This window comes from Chelonoidis abingdonii, chromosome 4 (genome assembly GCF_003597395.2).
Source record: "Chelonoidis abingdonii isolate Lonesome George chromosome 4, CheloAbing_2.0, whole genome shotgun sequence".
Lineage (NCBI taxonomy): Eukaryota > Metazoa > Chordata > Testudines > Testudinidae > Chelonoidis > Chelonoidis abingdonii.
Genome location: NC_133772.1, coordinates 1,998,157 through 2,016,044, shown reverse-complemented (window position 1 = coordinate 2,016,044; position 17,888 = coordinate 1,998,157). Strand labels below are relative to the sequence as shown.

Sequence of the window (17,888 nt, the reverse complement as noted above, 5' to 3'; positions counted from 1 at the left end):
CATTGAAATGAATTGAAAGCGAAAGCTCCAGAACACAAATTGTCAACATCCCTTGTTCAAAAACACAAAGACAAGAGCCTTAAAGTAAAGTCTAAGAGGTTGTGGAGCTGCCTTTTCTCACTGCGGCTGTCTGCGCGTTTCAACCATTACTGATGGAAAAGTGTGTGTGTGTGTGTGTCTCTCTGTGTCTGTGTGTGTGTGTGGGCGCACGCAGTGAAATCTGACTTTTCGGATATGACCTGGGCGGCATCCCAGAGATCACAGAAGAGGGATTGCAGCAAAGAGCAGGCCTGGCCTCTTGCCCTGATTTCTCCTCCGCAGGGAAACAGCTCAGAACTCAGAGAAACCACCCGGGGCCCAAAATGGAGAAACGGGTGTAAACACTCTGCTGTGCATTCAACTGTAAACCTCTGGTCCTCACGGTGGAGGGGAGGAGAGACAAGGGCCCTGGGTCAAAAGTGCAGGGGACTTCTCAGCAGAGAGCCACATGGTCAGGGGGACCCCTAGGGTCAGCCAATCCCAGCCCCTGCCGAGATGCAGGATTTGTTGTGTCTGAACCACCCAGGACAGATGGTTTCGCAGCTGCTTTCTGAAACCGCCCAGTGAAGGAGCTTCCAGCCCCTCCCAAGGCCTCCGGGGAGTGGGGCCTCCATTGTCCTGCTGTTCTTACCCAGCCGGGGACCAGCCCAGATCGCCCCCCATCTCCAAGCTGTCTGGCCCCAGGGCTCAGGTGGGGCTGGCCCGGTGGGGGGCTGGGCTCCCAGCTGGCCTGGCTGCTGGTGCTGGTGCGTGTTCCAAGCTAAGGGGGGGACCAGAGCAGCCTCCCACCGAGAGAGAGTCACAGACATCTAAGGGGGGGGTAGCCTGGAGAGGGCAAATCTGCCCTGGGGGGGGGATAGACTGGAGGGAGAGATCCTCGCCCCGGGGGGATGGTAGTTTCCCCCTCCCCCCCGTGACCTGCCCCATAGCTCGCTCTTCTACCTGGAATTTTCTCCGGCAGAACCGAAAGTAAAACCTCCGCTGGTTTCTGTTTCCTCCTGCCCTGCAGTCGGGCACTGACCCCGCAGGAGATTGGCTCCCAAGGGTGGGAGAGGTGTAGCGAGAGGAGAGGCTGTTAATAGCCACTGCTGGTGCAGGCTGGGAGCCAGGACTCCTGGGTTCTCTTCTGCCCCTGGGAGGGGGGTGGGGTCTAGCATGGGGGTGTCCCAGAGCTCCCTGGTGCTTTTTCTTTCATAAAATGGAGGTAAAATTGATCATCAAAACATTTTGCAATGTGTGGGATTTCTTTCCTCCTGCCGAAACAGCTCACAGCTGAAAAAAAGTGTCACCTGAAATCTTTCATCCGGCCTTGTGCTGGGGAAGGAGCTTTCTGCTGCCATCTAGTGATAGAAGCGAAGCGCCAGCAGGTGATGAGTCCAGGGATCAGCTGGTTGTACCAGAGACACTGTAAAAGGATACTCTGAAAAGGGTCATGGCATGATCTTAAAATTACTGGACACTTCAGAGTCGCAAAAACCTTAGCCAAGCGAAGGGTGAATTTCTGCTGGGTGGATGAGGAGGCAGGAAACATGATGCTGCTTGTGAAAAAGAGCTCCCCTAAGGTAGGCAGCGCCAGGACGCGGCGGTAACTTGTTGGGGGCACTGATGGGGCCCGTTGCTGCTGACATGGTTGAGACTTTGCTGGAGACAGAATCTCGGAGCAAACGTTGGCTGGTCACTATGGACAATTTCACAAACCGGCCCCTAAGAAATCCAGAGGCTGGAACAGTCGCTGGGATCCAGCAGATTGAATTCTTCACCAGGTCTGAGCTCACAGGTAAGTTACGCACAGATCATGGGTGAAGCTTTGAATCCAAAGTGTTTCAACAGGATGGTGAGAGTCTAGGGATCCACTATCAGGGTCAATCTACTCTCAGGGTTGTTTGGATCAGGCTCCTCAGGGAGGTTGTGGGATCCCTGTCACTGGAGGCTTTTAAGAGCAAATTGGATGAACCACTGCCAGGGCTCATCCAGATTTATATGGTCCTGCTTCTGCACGAGAGGCTGGACTAGGTGACCTCTCGAGGTCCCTTCCAGCCCCACAGCTCTCTCGTTCCCTGTAAGGTCATATGGGGAAACTTAGAGGCGGATCCTGCTCGGGTCCCACAATCCTAGGGGAAGGAAGGATGAGAGCCCAAAGCTGGATAAACCTTGAGTGGGAGAGGACCCTCCGCAGACTGAGCTGAGTAATTAAAGTGGTGTATAGGACAGAGTGGGGTCCCAGGACTAGCCCCAAAGCTACCCAAAGGACGATCTGAGGGCACATCAGGGGGCGGGGCAGGATTTCAGCTTGGCAGCCCCCCAAATCTGAAAATATAGCTGTGGAAGCTGAGGCTAGAAGGGTTGTGACACTGATGAGTCCCCCATTGGAACAGATGGGGTAGGGATTGTCTGAGGCTGCAGCTCTCGCAGACACAATTGGTGTTCCTCAAGGGCCCACTGACCCCAGCCCGGAAGCCAGGAGCAGAGTTTGATGCAAAAACATTTTATTTTTGACCACATGTGATGGGGGTGCAGTGTCCATATATGCAGTCACACATAGGGGCCACTGTGGAGCTGTAGGAGGGGCTACCTATAAACCTTGCCCCACCTAGACCGCCCATCTCCCAGCGAGCCAATCCCAAACATTCCTGGTCTGCATGCCCCCGCGCTGCCCCCTAGAGGTGCTTGGAGCACTGCCCCTTCTCGCCAAGTGATTAGTTCAGGCTCTCTGCAGACTCAGGCAGCATCGCTGCACCAGTTACACTTGTGCCAGTTCACCCCTCTCTGTAAAATCAGCCCAGGCTCTCTGGAGATGCAGCAAGTGTTGCTGTTTGGGTCACATTCTGGGAAGTTCACACAACTCCAAGCAATCAGCTCAGGCTCGCTGCAGACTCAGGCAGTGTTGATCTCAGTCACACTCAGGGCAGCCCTCCCTTCTCATTGCAACAGGGTCAGGCTCTCTGAAGACTCAGGCATTGCTGATAGGTCTGAGATCCTCTCCCATCTCCACCTCACACTGCCCCCAGACAGTGGAGGGTTTCAGTGCTGGGTGAATGGAGGAGGGAGAGATGGGGGGTGTCCCAATGGAAGTGGGGGGTCACAGTGACATCAGGAGAGTGGTGAAGAGAAGCATGTAGGTGCTGAAGGAGGATCTGGAGTCATTTACTCCAGAGATGCTGTTCTCCATGGATGTGGCTTGGCCCCCGGACACCACGTGCCCCCGTATCCATTCACCATAGGCCACTGTCCGGACATAGACACTGGGACGATTGGGCTCGCCACAGCCGTCCCCCCAGCTCACAACCCCCATCAGGAACCAGGTCCCATTGTGGTCACAGGTCAGCGGCCCCCCAGAGTCACCCTGGAGGAGCAGAGAAATTGGGATTAGTGAGGGCCTTCCCCTTCATCCCCATCCCGAAACATCCACAATCCAGCCTCTTAGGGCTATAGGCACAGGGGCCACCCTATGCCCCCCCCCATATATTTTGTCCAAACCAACATGAGAAGTGAAAGGAACATGGTGTGCTTTTCCCACGCCCTTTCCCTGAAGGATGCACTGGTGGTAGAGGTGGTGTCCCCGCTACGTTCACAGGTTCTGGGGTGACTGTGTTCTTCCTCTCCTGCCTTACACAGAGACCAGTGGCAGGGCTCCCCAGAGCAGTGGAGCTGGGAGTTAACACCCTCCATATTGATGCATCGAGTATTTACGCATCTCAGAGTGACTGGCTCAGGCTCTCTGCAGACTCAGGCAGGCCTCAGTTACTCTCTAGCCACATTGTCCCTCTTTTCTACCCAACACAAAGGTTCTACTATTCCTTTGACCACAAATAAAAGCTGGGACTCTGCCCTAATCACAGGACTCCAGGAGCTGGGGCCTAGGCATGGCGTTGTGACTCCACATGGCTCTAAAAGTCAGAGGTGCTCCTGCCTGCTCGAAGGAAGCTGAGTCCAGACCTTCATGGCTGCAGCAGCTGTTCTGCAGTGCCCTAGATGGCAACAGGGAGCCAGGCTGGGGCTCACGTGCATCCACCCAACCCAAACACCTCGCTCACCTGGCAGGAGTCCCTCTGCCCTTCAGCGTAGCCGGCACAGATCGTGTCAGGTTTGACGGGGTCCCTGCCCATGTTCGGGGCTGGGTCGATGTTGTAGAGGGTGTTGCAGGCTGCAGTGTCGATCAGCTGGACCTGCACCTCCTGCAGCGTCTTGCAGGGGTGGGAGAGAGACTGCAGGGGAGAGAACCAGGTACTGGATCCATCGCCTCCTGCAACCTACCCCCATGCCTGACAATTTCCTGTCCCCTTCTACCTCCCCCACTCACTCTCCTCCCCTCTAGCCATCCTTCACCCCATCCCCTCCCCATGTCCTATTCCCTTCACCTCCCTGCATCCATTCCCCATCTTCACCCAGCTTCTAGAGCCGCACCCAGCCCCATAGGACCCAGTCTGTGCTGCGCTGCCCCCAGAGAGGGGTTCCAATGCAGGGACCATCTGTATCTAAAACACAAGGTTCCCACCTGAGATCAATAGATTAGCTGCCTCACAGATGGCTGAAGGATACAGACAGTCAGGGGTAGCCAGCTGGCAGGGAGCAGCAGAGAGCTGGGCGGGGATTATTTCATGATGCAGCAGGAATCACAGGGCTCCAGGAGCATGGGGCTTGAGTCACAGAGTGATAGCATCTCCCCCGGGGGATGGTGTTACCCTGAGTCTGTTCTCCCCCAACCGGTGACCCAGCACGTCTGGTTGTCAGGGAAGGAGTCGGAGGGGCCAGGCAAGCAGAAGGGGAGGATTTTGTCGGTGTATTGCACTGGCTTTGCCAGCTGCACTAGGGCGATGTCGGCTGCAGGGGTCCCCCTCTTGTAATCGGAGTGGACAAGGATCTGGCGCACGTGGGACGAGACCCGGTTCGGGGAGAGGCTGAACAGCTGGTGCTCCCCAAGGTTCGCACGATAAGCAGACTGGGGGAAACAGCTGGGGAGCAGAGGGAAAGCAACGATCAGTGGGGGAAACTGGATTGCAAATATGAGCAAAAATGCAGTTGGGTCCAGGGAACACCTGACGGTAAGAGGCGGCCACATCTGGGGCAGGGCAGCTGGGAGAAAACCACCCAGGACGCCGCAAGAGGATGGTCCACCTGATTCTGAGATGCAGCCACCTCTGGGGTGGGGCATCTGGGGAACAGCCAGACAGTGATGCCATCCAGAGAAGGTTTGCCTGGCACAGATCCAGGCAGGACGTCTGTCTATTGTACCGGTCCCTACCCATCCCAGTTATTCACAATAGGAAGCAAAGAGCTGCTGACACAACCCACTGGGCTGAGAGGAGGGACCCGCCGCAACAGTGGTGTCTATTGTACTGGATGCTGACCTGCCATGGCCACTGGCCCCTTGCGGCGTCCCCTCCCCCAACAATTCGGCCAGAGATTCTGGGCTGACCACACCCTGGAGAGGAACAGCATTGAAATGAAAAGAGCAAAGAACCAGGAGTCCTGACTTTCAGCCCCTCTCCCTCCCTCCAGTAGCCCCCACTCTGCTCTCAGAGCTGGGGATAGAACCCAGGAGTCCGGGCTCCCAGCCTCATTCTCATGACACATGCCCGGGGAGGTAAGGCTGGAGTTTTGCAGTGGGTGTCTTACCTGGCTGATTCCAGGTCCCCTGAGCACCTAGGGAGTAAAGAAAGAGAATGGAAAGATATTAATGTGTGTGCTGGGGGTGAAGGGGGCTATTCACAGGCATTGCAGAAGGTGTGTGGAGGCGACTGAGTGCTAGTAGCTCCACCCATTGCCCCAGAGCAGCCCTGCCATCCTCAGCATCAGCCACAATTCTCACCAGTAGGTGCAAAAATCAACACTCCCCGTTGATCTGAGAGGGGCAGTTCAGGATTGAATGCACAAATCCAGGGCGGATGGCTGGGGGATCTATGACGAGCCAAGGGGTTGGATCCCTCTGTTATTCACTAGCCCAATTCCCTCCCCCACAATCTGTATCTCACTCCCCTCCCCCTACATCCCCACCCCACACTTACCCTGCAGCAGGGTCATTGCCAGCAGTGCTAGGGCCACTGGGGAGCAGAGAAGCCCCATGGTTCAGCCTTCCCCAGGCCTGTCTTGGCTGCATGCAGCTGCCTCCAGTGCTCCGACCAAAGCCCGACTGGGGAATGCAAGTGCTGGGGCAGGTTTTTATGGGCATCTGTGTGCCCCTCCCTAGAGCTATAGAGAATAATGGGGACTCATTTTCTGGGAACCCAAGCAAGGAAATAACAGCTGCTAAATTCAACGTGCTGAACAGGTTGTGACTCCTTTCATTCTGCTCTGCCTGGTGGCACCCCAGTACAGGTGTCCTGAAAAACCAAACGAAAAGATGTGATGGCCCAGGTCACTGCCTGGTGATTTTCACTTCCCTGTGTTATTGCCAACTGAGTGTGCTCAGAAGAGAGTGACAAGGACAGTGCCTAGGTGAGGGATGTGGTTATCCTGGGGTAGAGGATATCATGGAGTTAGGGTGAAAGGTATCGGGCGGATTGGGGCTAAGGTTATAATGGGATTAAGAGTATCATGGGGTTAACGTGAAGGATATCATGGCTTTGAGGGTTAAGGTTATCATGGGGTTAAGAGTATTGTGGGGTTAAGGTGAAGGGTATCATGGGGTTATGGTTAAGGGTATCCTGGGAGTTGGGATTGAGTTTATAGTGGGGTTTAGGTTTAAGTGTCATTTTCCACCCTGTTTTTTTGGCCCTGTCACCCTTCTCTTGGCACGACTCCAGTGACGATTTGGGGATCTGCCCCATCCAGCTCGGGAATTCCAGCTGATTGTGTAAAGTTGGTATTATGAAATTGTTGGGCTGTGGAGCCTTCATGTGGAACCCAACATTTCTTGACCGGGGAGGGCTGGGCCAGCAAAACTAGGGAGAATGTTCATTCGTTAGACCTTAAATGGGCACCCATTCAGGCAGACACACCTTGGAAATTGCTGTCCCCTGATGGAGAGGATGAGGAAGAGTGTGTGTGTGTGTGTGTGTGCGCGCACACACAGGATTTCCCTCGTGGCTAAATAGCCTGTGTGTTTTGAGCTGAGAGGAAGGGCTTTCACATCACCCCCAATCACCCATTAAACCCACCAAGCTCCCATCCCCCCCTCACCTTTACACTCTGACCCAGTTTTGCCCCAGCCCGTGACCCAGCACTTTTCCCCAGCTAGGAACTGGGTGGAGGGGCCGGGCAGGGAGATGGGGCAGATGGTACCCGTGAAGTTGACAGGTTCCGTCAGCTACACCAGGGCGATGTCAGCGAAGCACGTGCTCTGGTTGTAGTCGGGGTGCCTGACGATGCGACGCACGGGGGACGAGATGCAGGTCGGGGAGGGGTTGGGGAGCTGGTACTCCCCCAGGTTCACACAATACTCAGATTCATTGCGATAGCTGGGAGAGGAGGGGCAGAAAATACTGATCAAGGAGGGAAGATAGACAAAAATGCAGCCACTTCTGGGGCAGAGAGGCTGGGGAACAGCCACAAAGCAACGCAATGCCTCACCCAGCGCTAAGATGCAGCCAGCTCTGGGATGGGGGCAGCAGGGGAACGGTCACACTGCACCATGGAGATAGTGTGACCAAGAGCAGGAAGTCAGCAATGGAGCTGAGGCCATAGACAGATGTCACTGCAAATCAAGTAGGGGCAGCCTGGGATCCCCTTCCAGAGTGACTCACCGATTGAAGCAGTGAGCGGCTGACACCACCCATTGGGCTGTCATAGATGTGGTGGTATTCACGTTTTTCATCATCATATTCCTGCAGCCAGGGCCATCGACCCTCCTGTGCATCCTGCCCCCCGATGATACGGCTGAACACTGCACAAACCAGGGGAGCCACGTTAACATGGGACAAGGTGCACACCTCTCCCACCCAGAACTAAGGATAGAATCCAGGAGTCCTGAGTCTTTACCTGGCTGGTCTTGACTCTCCTCAGCACCTGTGGAGGGAACAGCAATGTTGGGGAGACATTACAGCATGGGGGCCATAGGGACAGGAGTGGCATTAGGATCCAAAGGAAGGCAGGAGGATGGAAGGTGCGGAACTACTAACTGTGGTATGTAACTGTGGTATGTATCATTTCAGTCAGCTTCCGTACCTGATGAATTGAGGATTAGCTAATGTGACACCAATTTTTTAAAAGGGCTCTGGAGGTGATCCCGGAAATTACAGGCCAGTAAGCCTGACTTCAGTACTGGGCAAACTGGCTGAAACTATAATAAAGAACAATATTGACAGACTTATAGATGAACATAATTTGTTTAGGAAGAGTCAACACGGTTTTAGTAAAGGGAAATCGTGCCTCACCAATCCACTAGAATTCTTTGAGGGGGTCAACAAGCATATGGACCAAGGGGATCCAGTGGATATAGTGTACTTAGATTTTCAGAAAGTCTTTTCCAAGGTCCCTCACCAAAGGCTATTACGCAAAGTAAGCGGCCATGGGATAAGAGGGAAGGTCTCATGGATTGGTAACTGGTTAAAAGATATGAAACAAACAGTAGGTATAAATGGTCAGTTTTCAGAATGGAGAGAGGTAAATAGTGGTGTCCCCCAGGGGTCTGTACTGGGCCCAGTCCCATTCAACATATTCATAAATGATCTGGAAAAAGGGGTAACCAGTGAGGTGGCAAAATTTGCAGATGATACACAATTATTAAAGATAGTTAAGTCCCAGGCAGACTGCGAAGAGCTACAAAAGGATCTCACAAAACTGGGTAACCGGGCAACAAAATGGCAGATGAAATTTAATGTTGATAAATGCAAAGTACTGCACATTGGAAAGCATAATCCCAACTATAGATATAAGATGATGGGGTCCAAATTATCTGTTACACTCAAGAAAGAGATCTTGGAGTCATTGTGGAGGGTTCTCTGAAAACATCCACTCGATGTTCTGCAGCAGTCAAAAAAGCAAACAAAATGCTGGGAATAATTACGAAAGGGACAGATAAAAGAATGAAAATATCCTATTGCCTCTATATAAATCCATGGTACGCCCACATACTGAGTACTGCGTGCAGATGTGACCGCCCCATCTCAAAAAAGATACACTGGAATTGGAAAAGGTTCAGAAAAGAGCAATACAAATGATAAGGGGTCTGGAGCTGGTTCTGTGTGAGGAGAGATTAATAAGACTGGGACTTTTCAGCTTGGAAAAGAGACGGCTAAGGGGGGATATGATTCAGATCTATAAAATCATGACTGGTGCAGAGAAAGTAGAGAAGTATTAGTTTATTACTGCCCATAACACAAGAACTAGGGGTTGAAATTAACAGGCAGCAGGTTTAAAACAAACAAAAGGAAGTATTTCTTCAGACAATGCACAGTCAACCTGTGGAACTCCTTGCCAGAGGATGTGGTGAAGGCCAAGACCACAAAAGAACTACATAAGTTCATGGAGGATAGATCCATCTATGGCTATTAGCCAGGCTGGGCTGGGAGAGTGTCCCTAGCCTGTTTGCCAGAAGCTGGCAATGGCGCAGGGGTTAGATCACTGGATGATTCCCTGTTCTGTTCATTCCCTCTGGGGCACCTGGCACTGGCCACAGTTGGCAGACAGGACACTGGGCTAGATGGACCTTTGGTCTGATCCAGTGTGACCATTCTTATGTTCTTATCAGGCTGGAATACAAGCCCCACCCACTGTCCCATAGCTCCTCCCATAATCCTCATACCACACCCCAAATTGTAGGTGGCTACCATGTGTCAATAGGTTTAAGAGTGAACATCGACATGAAGTGAATGAGGGCTGCTCTCAGCTCTCTCAGGGCCACACGTGCTCTTTCCACCCATCCAAGCCTGAGGGCAGGAGATTGGGGCATAACAAATGGGAGGGGTATTGGAGGCAGTGGCTCCGGTGGGGGGGTAGTCAGAGGGGTGGGAGGGATCAAGCGGGTGATGCTTGTCGGAGTGGGGATCAGGGTCCCCTCATGCACAACAAGGTCTGGAGACCAGCACTGTCATTTCTGCTCCTCTCTGGGCAGGATCTATTTTCCTCACGTGCCCCCAGACCCACAAACCCGCTTACCCAGGCCCTGGCAAAGGGTCAGAGCCAGTCCACTGGGGCAGGATCTGGATCTGATCATGCCCTTCTGGTCTGTTCCCCGTGGCTCTGCATCGCTCCCTCTTACCATGCGCTGGGGTCGGCAGCACCAGCAGAAGGAGCAGCACAGCCAGCTGGGAGCAGAGACCCCCCCATCATCCTGGCCCACAGAAGCTCTGGATTGGGATGGTCCAGCTCAGCCTCTAGCCAGCGGATCAGGAAGCTCTGGCTTCAAGGCAGTGGGTTCTAAACCCAGGTGGAGCCTCCCTGTGGGCATGGGGGCTGATTTTGGCTGGACCCGCTGCCAGATGTGCTGATGCTGAGGAAGCCATGGCACCTCGGACTCTGGCTCTCTGGCTCGCAGCCCAGCGTTTACATTTCTGATTCACAGGAAGGTGAAAGCAGAAGCTCATGAACCCTCATCTCTGACCCCTACTCCATTGTGAGACACTCCCGTTCACAGCCCGGCTCCCCTCTGCACAGAGTCTCTTTTCCTCACGTCCCCCAGACCTACAAACCCACGAGCCCAGGCCCTGGGAAAGGGACAGAGCCAGGCCACTGGGTCAGGCTTGTCCCTCTGGTCCATTCCCTGCCTGGGGGCAGGATCGTTCTCTTCTCTGTTCCCCCCAGGGGAAGTTTGGCTGGTGGGGATGGGGGTTCCTTTGACAACCCACGTATATTTAAATTGCTTCTCCCTGTTTGGCCTAAAGGCAGGGGCGGCTCTAGGCATTTTGCCGTCCCAAGCACGGCAGACAGGCTGCCTTCAGCACGCCTGTGGCAGGTCCACCGAAGCCGTGGGACCAGTGGACCCTCCTCAGGCATGCCGCTGAAGGCAGCCTGCCTGCCGCCCTCATGGTGACTGGCAGAGCGCCCCCACGGCTTGCCGCCCCAGGCACGCGCTTGGCGTGCTGGGGCCTGGAGCTGCCCCTGCCTACAGGCAGTCAAACCGGAAGCGGCGGCGTGGAAGCTCCGAGCCTGCTTTCCACCCAGGTCTCCTGTCTCTGGCTGGTGTCAGGAAGTGGTCAGCTGGCAGATGCTTGTCCAACCTGTTCTTAAAAGCCTTCAATGACAGATATATTCCACAGCTTCCCTCGAAAGCCTATTCCAGACACCTTAACTACCCTTAGCGTTAGAAAGCTCTTCCTAACATCTAATCTAGATCTCCCTTCAACCTCCTCAAGATTAAACAAGGTCAGTTTTTTAACCTGTCCTCGTAGGTCAGATTTTCTGAACCTTTGATCATTTTTGTTGCTCTCCTCTGGACTCTCCAATTTGTCCATATCTTTCCTAAAGTGGGGTGTCCAGAATTCAGCACAGTATGCCACCTGAGACTTCACCGTAGAGTGGGCAAATGCCCTCCCATGTCTTCCTGACGACACTGCTTTTAATACAGCTCCAAAAGATATTCGCCTTTTTTGCAACAGCGTCCCATTGTTGACTCAGATTCAATCTGAGATCTGCTCTAGCCCCCAGGTCCTTTCCAGCAATACAAACCCCCAGCCAGTGATTTCCCATTTTGCAGTTGTGCATTTGATTTTTCCTTCCTACTTTGCGCTCGTCTTTCCTGAAATTCTTCTCTTTGATTTCAGACCAACTCTCCAATTTGTCAAGGTCTTTTTGACTTCTGATCCTGGACTCTAATTAATCACTATGCTTGAAAGGATCAGATTGTTACCGGTAAACGTCAATTTCACTGCATCCACCCCAAATGATGAACAAATATTTCCATTGACAATCATCAAAATTTACCAATAGGAAACATAAGAAAAATGTATGAGAGGGGTGGCTGTGTTAGTCTGGATTTGTGAAAAGCAGCAAAGAGACCTGTGGCATCTTATAGACTAACAGACGTACTGGAGCATGAGCTTTCGTGGGTGAATACTCACCTCTCTGAGCTGTGGTTTCAGGCTCTCTGCAGACGCAGGCAGACAGTGCTGCTCTGATTGCCCTAAAAGGGGAAGAAGGAGCAGGATACTGGTCAAGCGACCAGTGAACTGGAGCAGTTTCAGACCCAATGGCAGTGAAAAGCCTGAAAAAGTAGATGCTCCTGGAGCTCTCTACAGCTGTCAGCTTCAGAACAAGCTCTGGTGGCAGCAAGGTCCTCACTGAGCAAACTGCAGTGTGACTCTGCAGCTGTCCCCCAGCCACCCCACCCCAGCATCAGCTACAGCTCAGTGCTGGTTGTACGTCCCCTGAGAACAGGGCCGGCTCCAGGCACCAGCACAGGAAGCAGGTGCTTGGGGCGGCCAATGGAAAGGGGCGGCATGTCCGGGTCTTCGGCGGCGGGTCCCTCAATCCCTCTCGGAGCGAAGGACCCACGGCCGAATTGCCGCCAAAGAATGATACATCACGGCTGAGCTGCCTCCTAAGTGTGGCAGATTGGGGCTTTATCTTTTTTTCCCCCCACTTAAAAAGGCTGGATCCGGCCATGCCCGAGAAGCATTGCCACAGTGCAGGGCTTTTTGAGGGGTTTGTTTGCTGTCTTGTTTTGCAGCCAGTATGAATTCTGGTAACCCTCCTGTTTCTCTGAAAGAGCAGTTCCTACACTGCTTTCGCTTTCCACCTGCGTGAGACAGGAAACCAACCTAATGAAAGATAGAAGGTGTCATGGCCAGCGACTGATATACATCAGTGAAACGTGACATCTGTCACCAGTGTCTCTGCAGCTCTTCATAGTATAATCGCTGCCGTCTGGCCTCAAAGCCTGGGATCCACAGCGAAGACATTAGGATGTTGAGAAGTGAGTCTCCCTTAGCAGGGATCAGAGTTAGCACCACATTGAGGTGTATTGGACCCAGCTTGCACCCCTCTTGCAGCCCTTGTGTCAGGGTCTCGGCAGAGGTTAAGGAGTGGTTCATCCTTATTGGCCTGCTAACCCCAGGGTTGTGAGTTTGATCCTTGAGGGGGCCAGTTGGGGATTGGTCCTGCTTTGAGCAGAGGGTTGGACTAGATACCTCCTGAGCTCCCTTCCAACCCTGATATTCTAGCCTATCTTTAAAGAATCAGAAACTGGGAAATACCAAACAGGAGGGTTTGTACTCAGTGGCAGTAAAAAGCCTGAGCACAGAGATGCAGGCTACAGAACACTCTGAACAGAGCAGGGTCATACAGCAGTGAGTGCCAAACAAAAGATCCATTAAGAAATATATGAAGAACCCACCCCAGAGGTGGTCGCACTGCAGTGCTGGCTGCTGGGGGACTGTTATCCAGCACTGGAATGAGTCAAATATTTGGTAGGGAAGGTTTTTGTTTTAGGTCTAAGAAAAGTCTCATTCCTGAGAAGAGGCACCTGCCAGGTTATTTCTGTGTGGTGAGGAAGTGGTAACATCCAGTAGTTCCCGAGGGGGCTGTGTCTCTGCCAGGGCTCTGGCCAAACTCTCCGGCCCCGGGCAGTCACAATGCCCGGCACTTCCAGTGCCCTTTAACGCATGCACTTTTCCAGGCCCTGCTGCTCCGAAGCACATGGTGTCCAGTCCTGTTCATGTGGCCCTGATCTGTACGGTTCCCGTTTATCCCATTCCTTGTCCCCAGCATGAGGCTGCTGCTTATCTTAGCCAGCGCAGCCACCCCGACTGCAGTGCCCTGCACGGCAAACCCCTAGTTACAACTCACTCTCCCAGGCCCCTTCCCAGGCCCGGCCCCTAAGAAATGAGGCAAGTTACTAATATCAGGCCAGGCCTACACCCAGGGGCAGGGTCATCTCCCGTCTATTCCCCACTCCTCAGGAGGCAGGATCGTCCCCTCCAGTCCATTCCCCAGAGATGTGCACCTCTCTGATGGGAACAGAGCCAGTGGAGAGGGTGCTAAGGGCCAGGCAGGAGGCTAGAATTGAAGGTTCAGAGTGGGTTAAGAACATAAGAACGGCCGTACCGGGTCAGACCAAAGGTCCATCTAGCCCAGTATCTGTCTACCAACAGTGGCCAATGCCAGGTGCCCCAAAGGGAGGGAACCTAACAGGCAATGATCAAGTGATCTTGCTCTTGCCATCCATCTCCATCTTCTGACAAACAGAGGCTGGGGACACCATTCCTTACCCATCCTGGCCAATAGCCATTTATGGACTTAGCCACCATGAATTTAATCCAGTTCCTTTTAAACGCTGTTATAGTCCCAGCTTCACTATACCTCCTCAGGTAAGGAGTACCAATAAGTTGACTGTGCGCCGGTGGGTTGTGAAGATACAACTTCCTTTTATCTTGTTTTAAACCTGCTGCCATTAATTTCATTGTGACACCCTAGTTCTTGTATTATGGGAATAGGTAAAATACTTTTCCTATCCACTTTCTCCACATACACTCAATGATTTTAAGACCTCTATCAATCCCCCTTAAGTCCTCCTCTTTCAAAGCTGAAGAGGCTAGCCTCTTAATTCTCTCCTATTGGGACTTTCCAAATCCCTAATCATATCTTAGTTGCCCCTTTCTGAAACCTTTCTAGTGCAGAAATATCTTTTTGAGTGAGGAGACCACCATCCTAAACAGTATTCGAGATGTTGACATGCCAGGATTTATATAAGGCAATAAAGATATTCTCTGTCTTATTCTCAATCCTTTTAAGAATTCCTACACACCGTTTGCTTTTTTTGATCGCCTCTGCGCACTGTGTGGGCATCTGCAAGAACTATCCACGATGACTCCAAGATCTTTTTCCTACTCGTTGTAGCTAAATATAGCCCATCATATTGTATTATAGTTGGGGTTATTTTTTCCAATGTGCATTACTTTACATTTATCCACATTCAATTTCATTTGCCATTTTATTGCCCAATCACTTAGTTTTGTGAGATCTTTTTGAAGTTCTTCACAATCTGCTTTGGTCTTAAATTACACAGACTGTGATGGAGTAGGGCGTGAGGAGGACTGACCTGGGAATGTTGCGTGGGAGTGTTACCGGGACTGTCTGCACTGATGATGGGATATCAGGGTGTGACTGAACCTGAGGGACAATAGCTGAGCATGTAACCTGAGCCAGGAGGGGGCTGAGGCCAGGTGACACCTTCTGCTGAGGAAACTGGACAAAGGCTGGAGGAGGAGCCGGGGGTGTGGCTGGGTGAGACGGCTGGAGGAGGTTTCAGTTTGGAACTGGCTGGGGAAACGGAGAGAGACCTGACTGAGGGGTCCTGTTGTCTGTACCTACAAGCTCTGTTTTGGACTGTGATCCTGTCATCTAATAAACCTGTTTTACTGGCTGGCTGAGAGTTACAGTGAATCGCAGGAGGTGGGGTCTGCAGGGCCCTGACTGCCCCACACTCCATGACACAGACCCCAAATGCATCCTGGGGAACCCCACCAGTAGTGTGACAGCAGCACAGCCAGGTCCTGGAAGAAGACATCGGACTCGTAAATTTGTTATGACTGTAAAGTTCATTGCACTTTAGAGACTGTTGCTCTGAACCTCACCCAAGCCATTTCCTCACGGGGTGCAACCTGGACTATGGGACCACGGAGACCTCTGTCCCACTAACCTGCGGGGAGCCTCTCATGCTGTGATGCTGTGACAAGCTACAGGCCTCTGGCAGGTGCTGCACCCACACAGATACCCACAGGCAGGGATCCACCCACCTGAGTTACATGGATGCTTCTCCCAGCTGCTCATGAACCAAAAGTCGAGAGGCCCCAGCCAATTCCCCCTCAGCCTTGCACCCCAGAGCTGTCCTGTGTGGCAATGGTCAGAAGCCTGGCTGGTGCGAGTTCATTACCCAGTTTGCCCCTCCCTCAATTTGCAGAGGACATGTACCAGCCTAAGCTGACATTTCCCCAGCACTTCAACCAAAACTTACTTTTTAAGGTAAAATATAAAATAGGTTTATGAACTACAGACAGATCGATTTTAAGTGATTATAAGTAACAAGCGCAGACATCAGAGTTGGTTACTTAAGAAACAAAAAATACATTTGCAGTCAAAGTTCTACAAACTAAACAAGATTTGAATGAAACAGAGTCTCCCCCTAACAGATGGTACAAACAGATCACAGATCCTCAATACATAGGATGGATTCCAGTATCATGTGACATGGTCACATGTCCTGGGAGACTTCAAGCCTCCATTCTTCCCAGCCTGACCTACAGGAACACAGGATGGCTTTCAAGTGAACAGAGCCATTTATTGTCCTGGTTAATGGGAGCCATCAAGACTCCATGCCATTATTAATGGCCCAAACTTCGCAAAGTTACAATAGGCCCTGAATTATAGTTCATATTCCTAGTTTCAGATACAAGACTGGTACATTTATACAAACAGGATGACCACGCTCCGTAGATTATGAGCTTTGTAACGATACCTTACAAGAGACCTTTTGCATGAAGCATATTCCAGTTACATTATAGTCACACTTATTAGCATATTTTCATAAGACTTATGGGGTGCAACTGTTATACCAATAAAAACTAGCAGGATCTTATTAAAGGCGACAAGACATTTGTCACATTTATTAAAATACCATAATAAAATAAAAGAGAACAGCAAACAACGTTGTTTGGTTAGTTATTCCTATATCTCCATTCACACAATCATTCATACAAGTTCTGTGTAGATATGATAGTTACCAGCCTAAAGTTGCTTGTGAAAGAATACTGGCCAGGTACCCTGTACACAAGAGTGGAGCCGAGTCCGGGTCAGGTGCACCTGATGCTCCTGGAGGCTGGCAGCAGAACCATAGACTCAAAGTCCTCAGTCTTCAGAGTCCAGCTTTATAGGGATTTTTCCCTATGTTAGTTCATGGGAGTTGCTTCATTCTGCTGTTGTTAAATTAATCAGCAGGTGGCTGGCTCCATGTTGGCAGCAGAATGTTACCCAAAGTCTCTTATCTCACCCTTCTTTTTTACAGGCTTTTAGTTTGGATTCAAAGTCTATAGGTCTTGCTGTGTCACGCTGCCTCTGGGTTTGGATTGATCACCCGTCAATTGCAGGTGTGACTTTCAGCCTTGAACCTGGCTTTGATCTTCCTTCTGTTGTTCTTTTGTCCTTTTCTTTTTAGGGTGGATGCTTTTTACTTTGTTTAGGGCTGTTGTCTAGGTCTTCAGCCGTTGGTAGTTGAACTTTATCTCATCAGGACAGGCTGGGGCTGGAGGTTGATTCCATCATCCATACATGCCTCATTCACACATCTAAACTAACTAATAAGATTACAGCAGGGTTTGCAAAAATGAAGGTTGGAGGAAGCTTTTACAAAGTGGAGTGAGTGTTTTAAAATGGGGTTTGAATTACAATATGGCAAACAGTGAACAGAAGTTACAATGTAGGCAAGTGTAGTGAATGGTGAACAGAAGTTACATTAATAAAGTGAACAATTAAAAACAATTTTATTTATCAGTTCTACACAACGTCACGCCAGGCCCTGCACAGACCCCCTGACTGAGATCGAGGCCCTGTCACATCGGGACCTGCTCAGACGTCCTCGACTGAGATCAGGGCCCCTATCATGCCAGGCCCTGCACAGACCGCCCCCCGTTTCCCCCTGTCTGAGATCAGGGACGCTGTCACGGCAGGCCCTGCACAGACCCCCCTGACTGAGATCGGGGACCCATTGTGCCGGAGGCTGCAGAGACTGACTGCGTTTGGGGCTGAGATATATCAGCCAGGGCTGTGCGGGAGGAGCGGGGATTGGGTGTGAAGTTTTGGGAGATGGGGCACAAGTGAAGCAGCCATGGCAGGGTAAAGGAAAAAAGCCGCTCTGAGCTCAGTGGTGCCGGCGTGTTTCACTCCCCTGCCACCAAACTGCTGCATGAACAGGAAATCTCTCTGGTGCCCCCGGCTGCTGGGGGCCAATGAGCGAAAGCAGCATGGGAGGCTGCTGCCAG

At 51.8% G+C, this 17,888-nt stretch overlaps 1 protein-coding gene across 1 annotated transcript; it reads right to left on the bottom strand.

Annotated features, from left to right (window-relative positions):
* Window positions 1–1,178: 1,178 nt before the first annotated feature.
* Window positions 1,179–6,102, bottom strand: LOC116827309 (prostasin-like). Its single transcript, XM_075064685.1, has 5 exons — window positions 6,026–6,102; window positions 5,656–5,682; window positions 4,751–4,991; window positions 4,074–4,244; window positions 1,179–3,382 (listed from the first exon to the last, which is right to left on the bottom strand). The coding sequence occupies exons 1-5, from the start codon at window positions 6,100–6,102 to the stop codon at window positions 3,119–3,121; spliced, it is 780 nt and encodes a 259-aa protein (XP_074920786.1). The 3' UTR covers window positions 1,179–3,118.
* Between the last annotated feature and the right edge of the window lie 11,786 nt (window positions 6,103–17,888).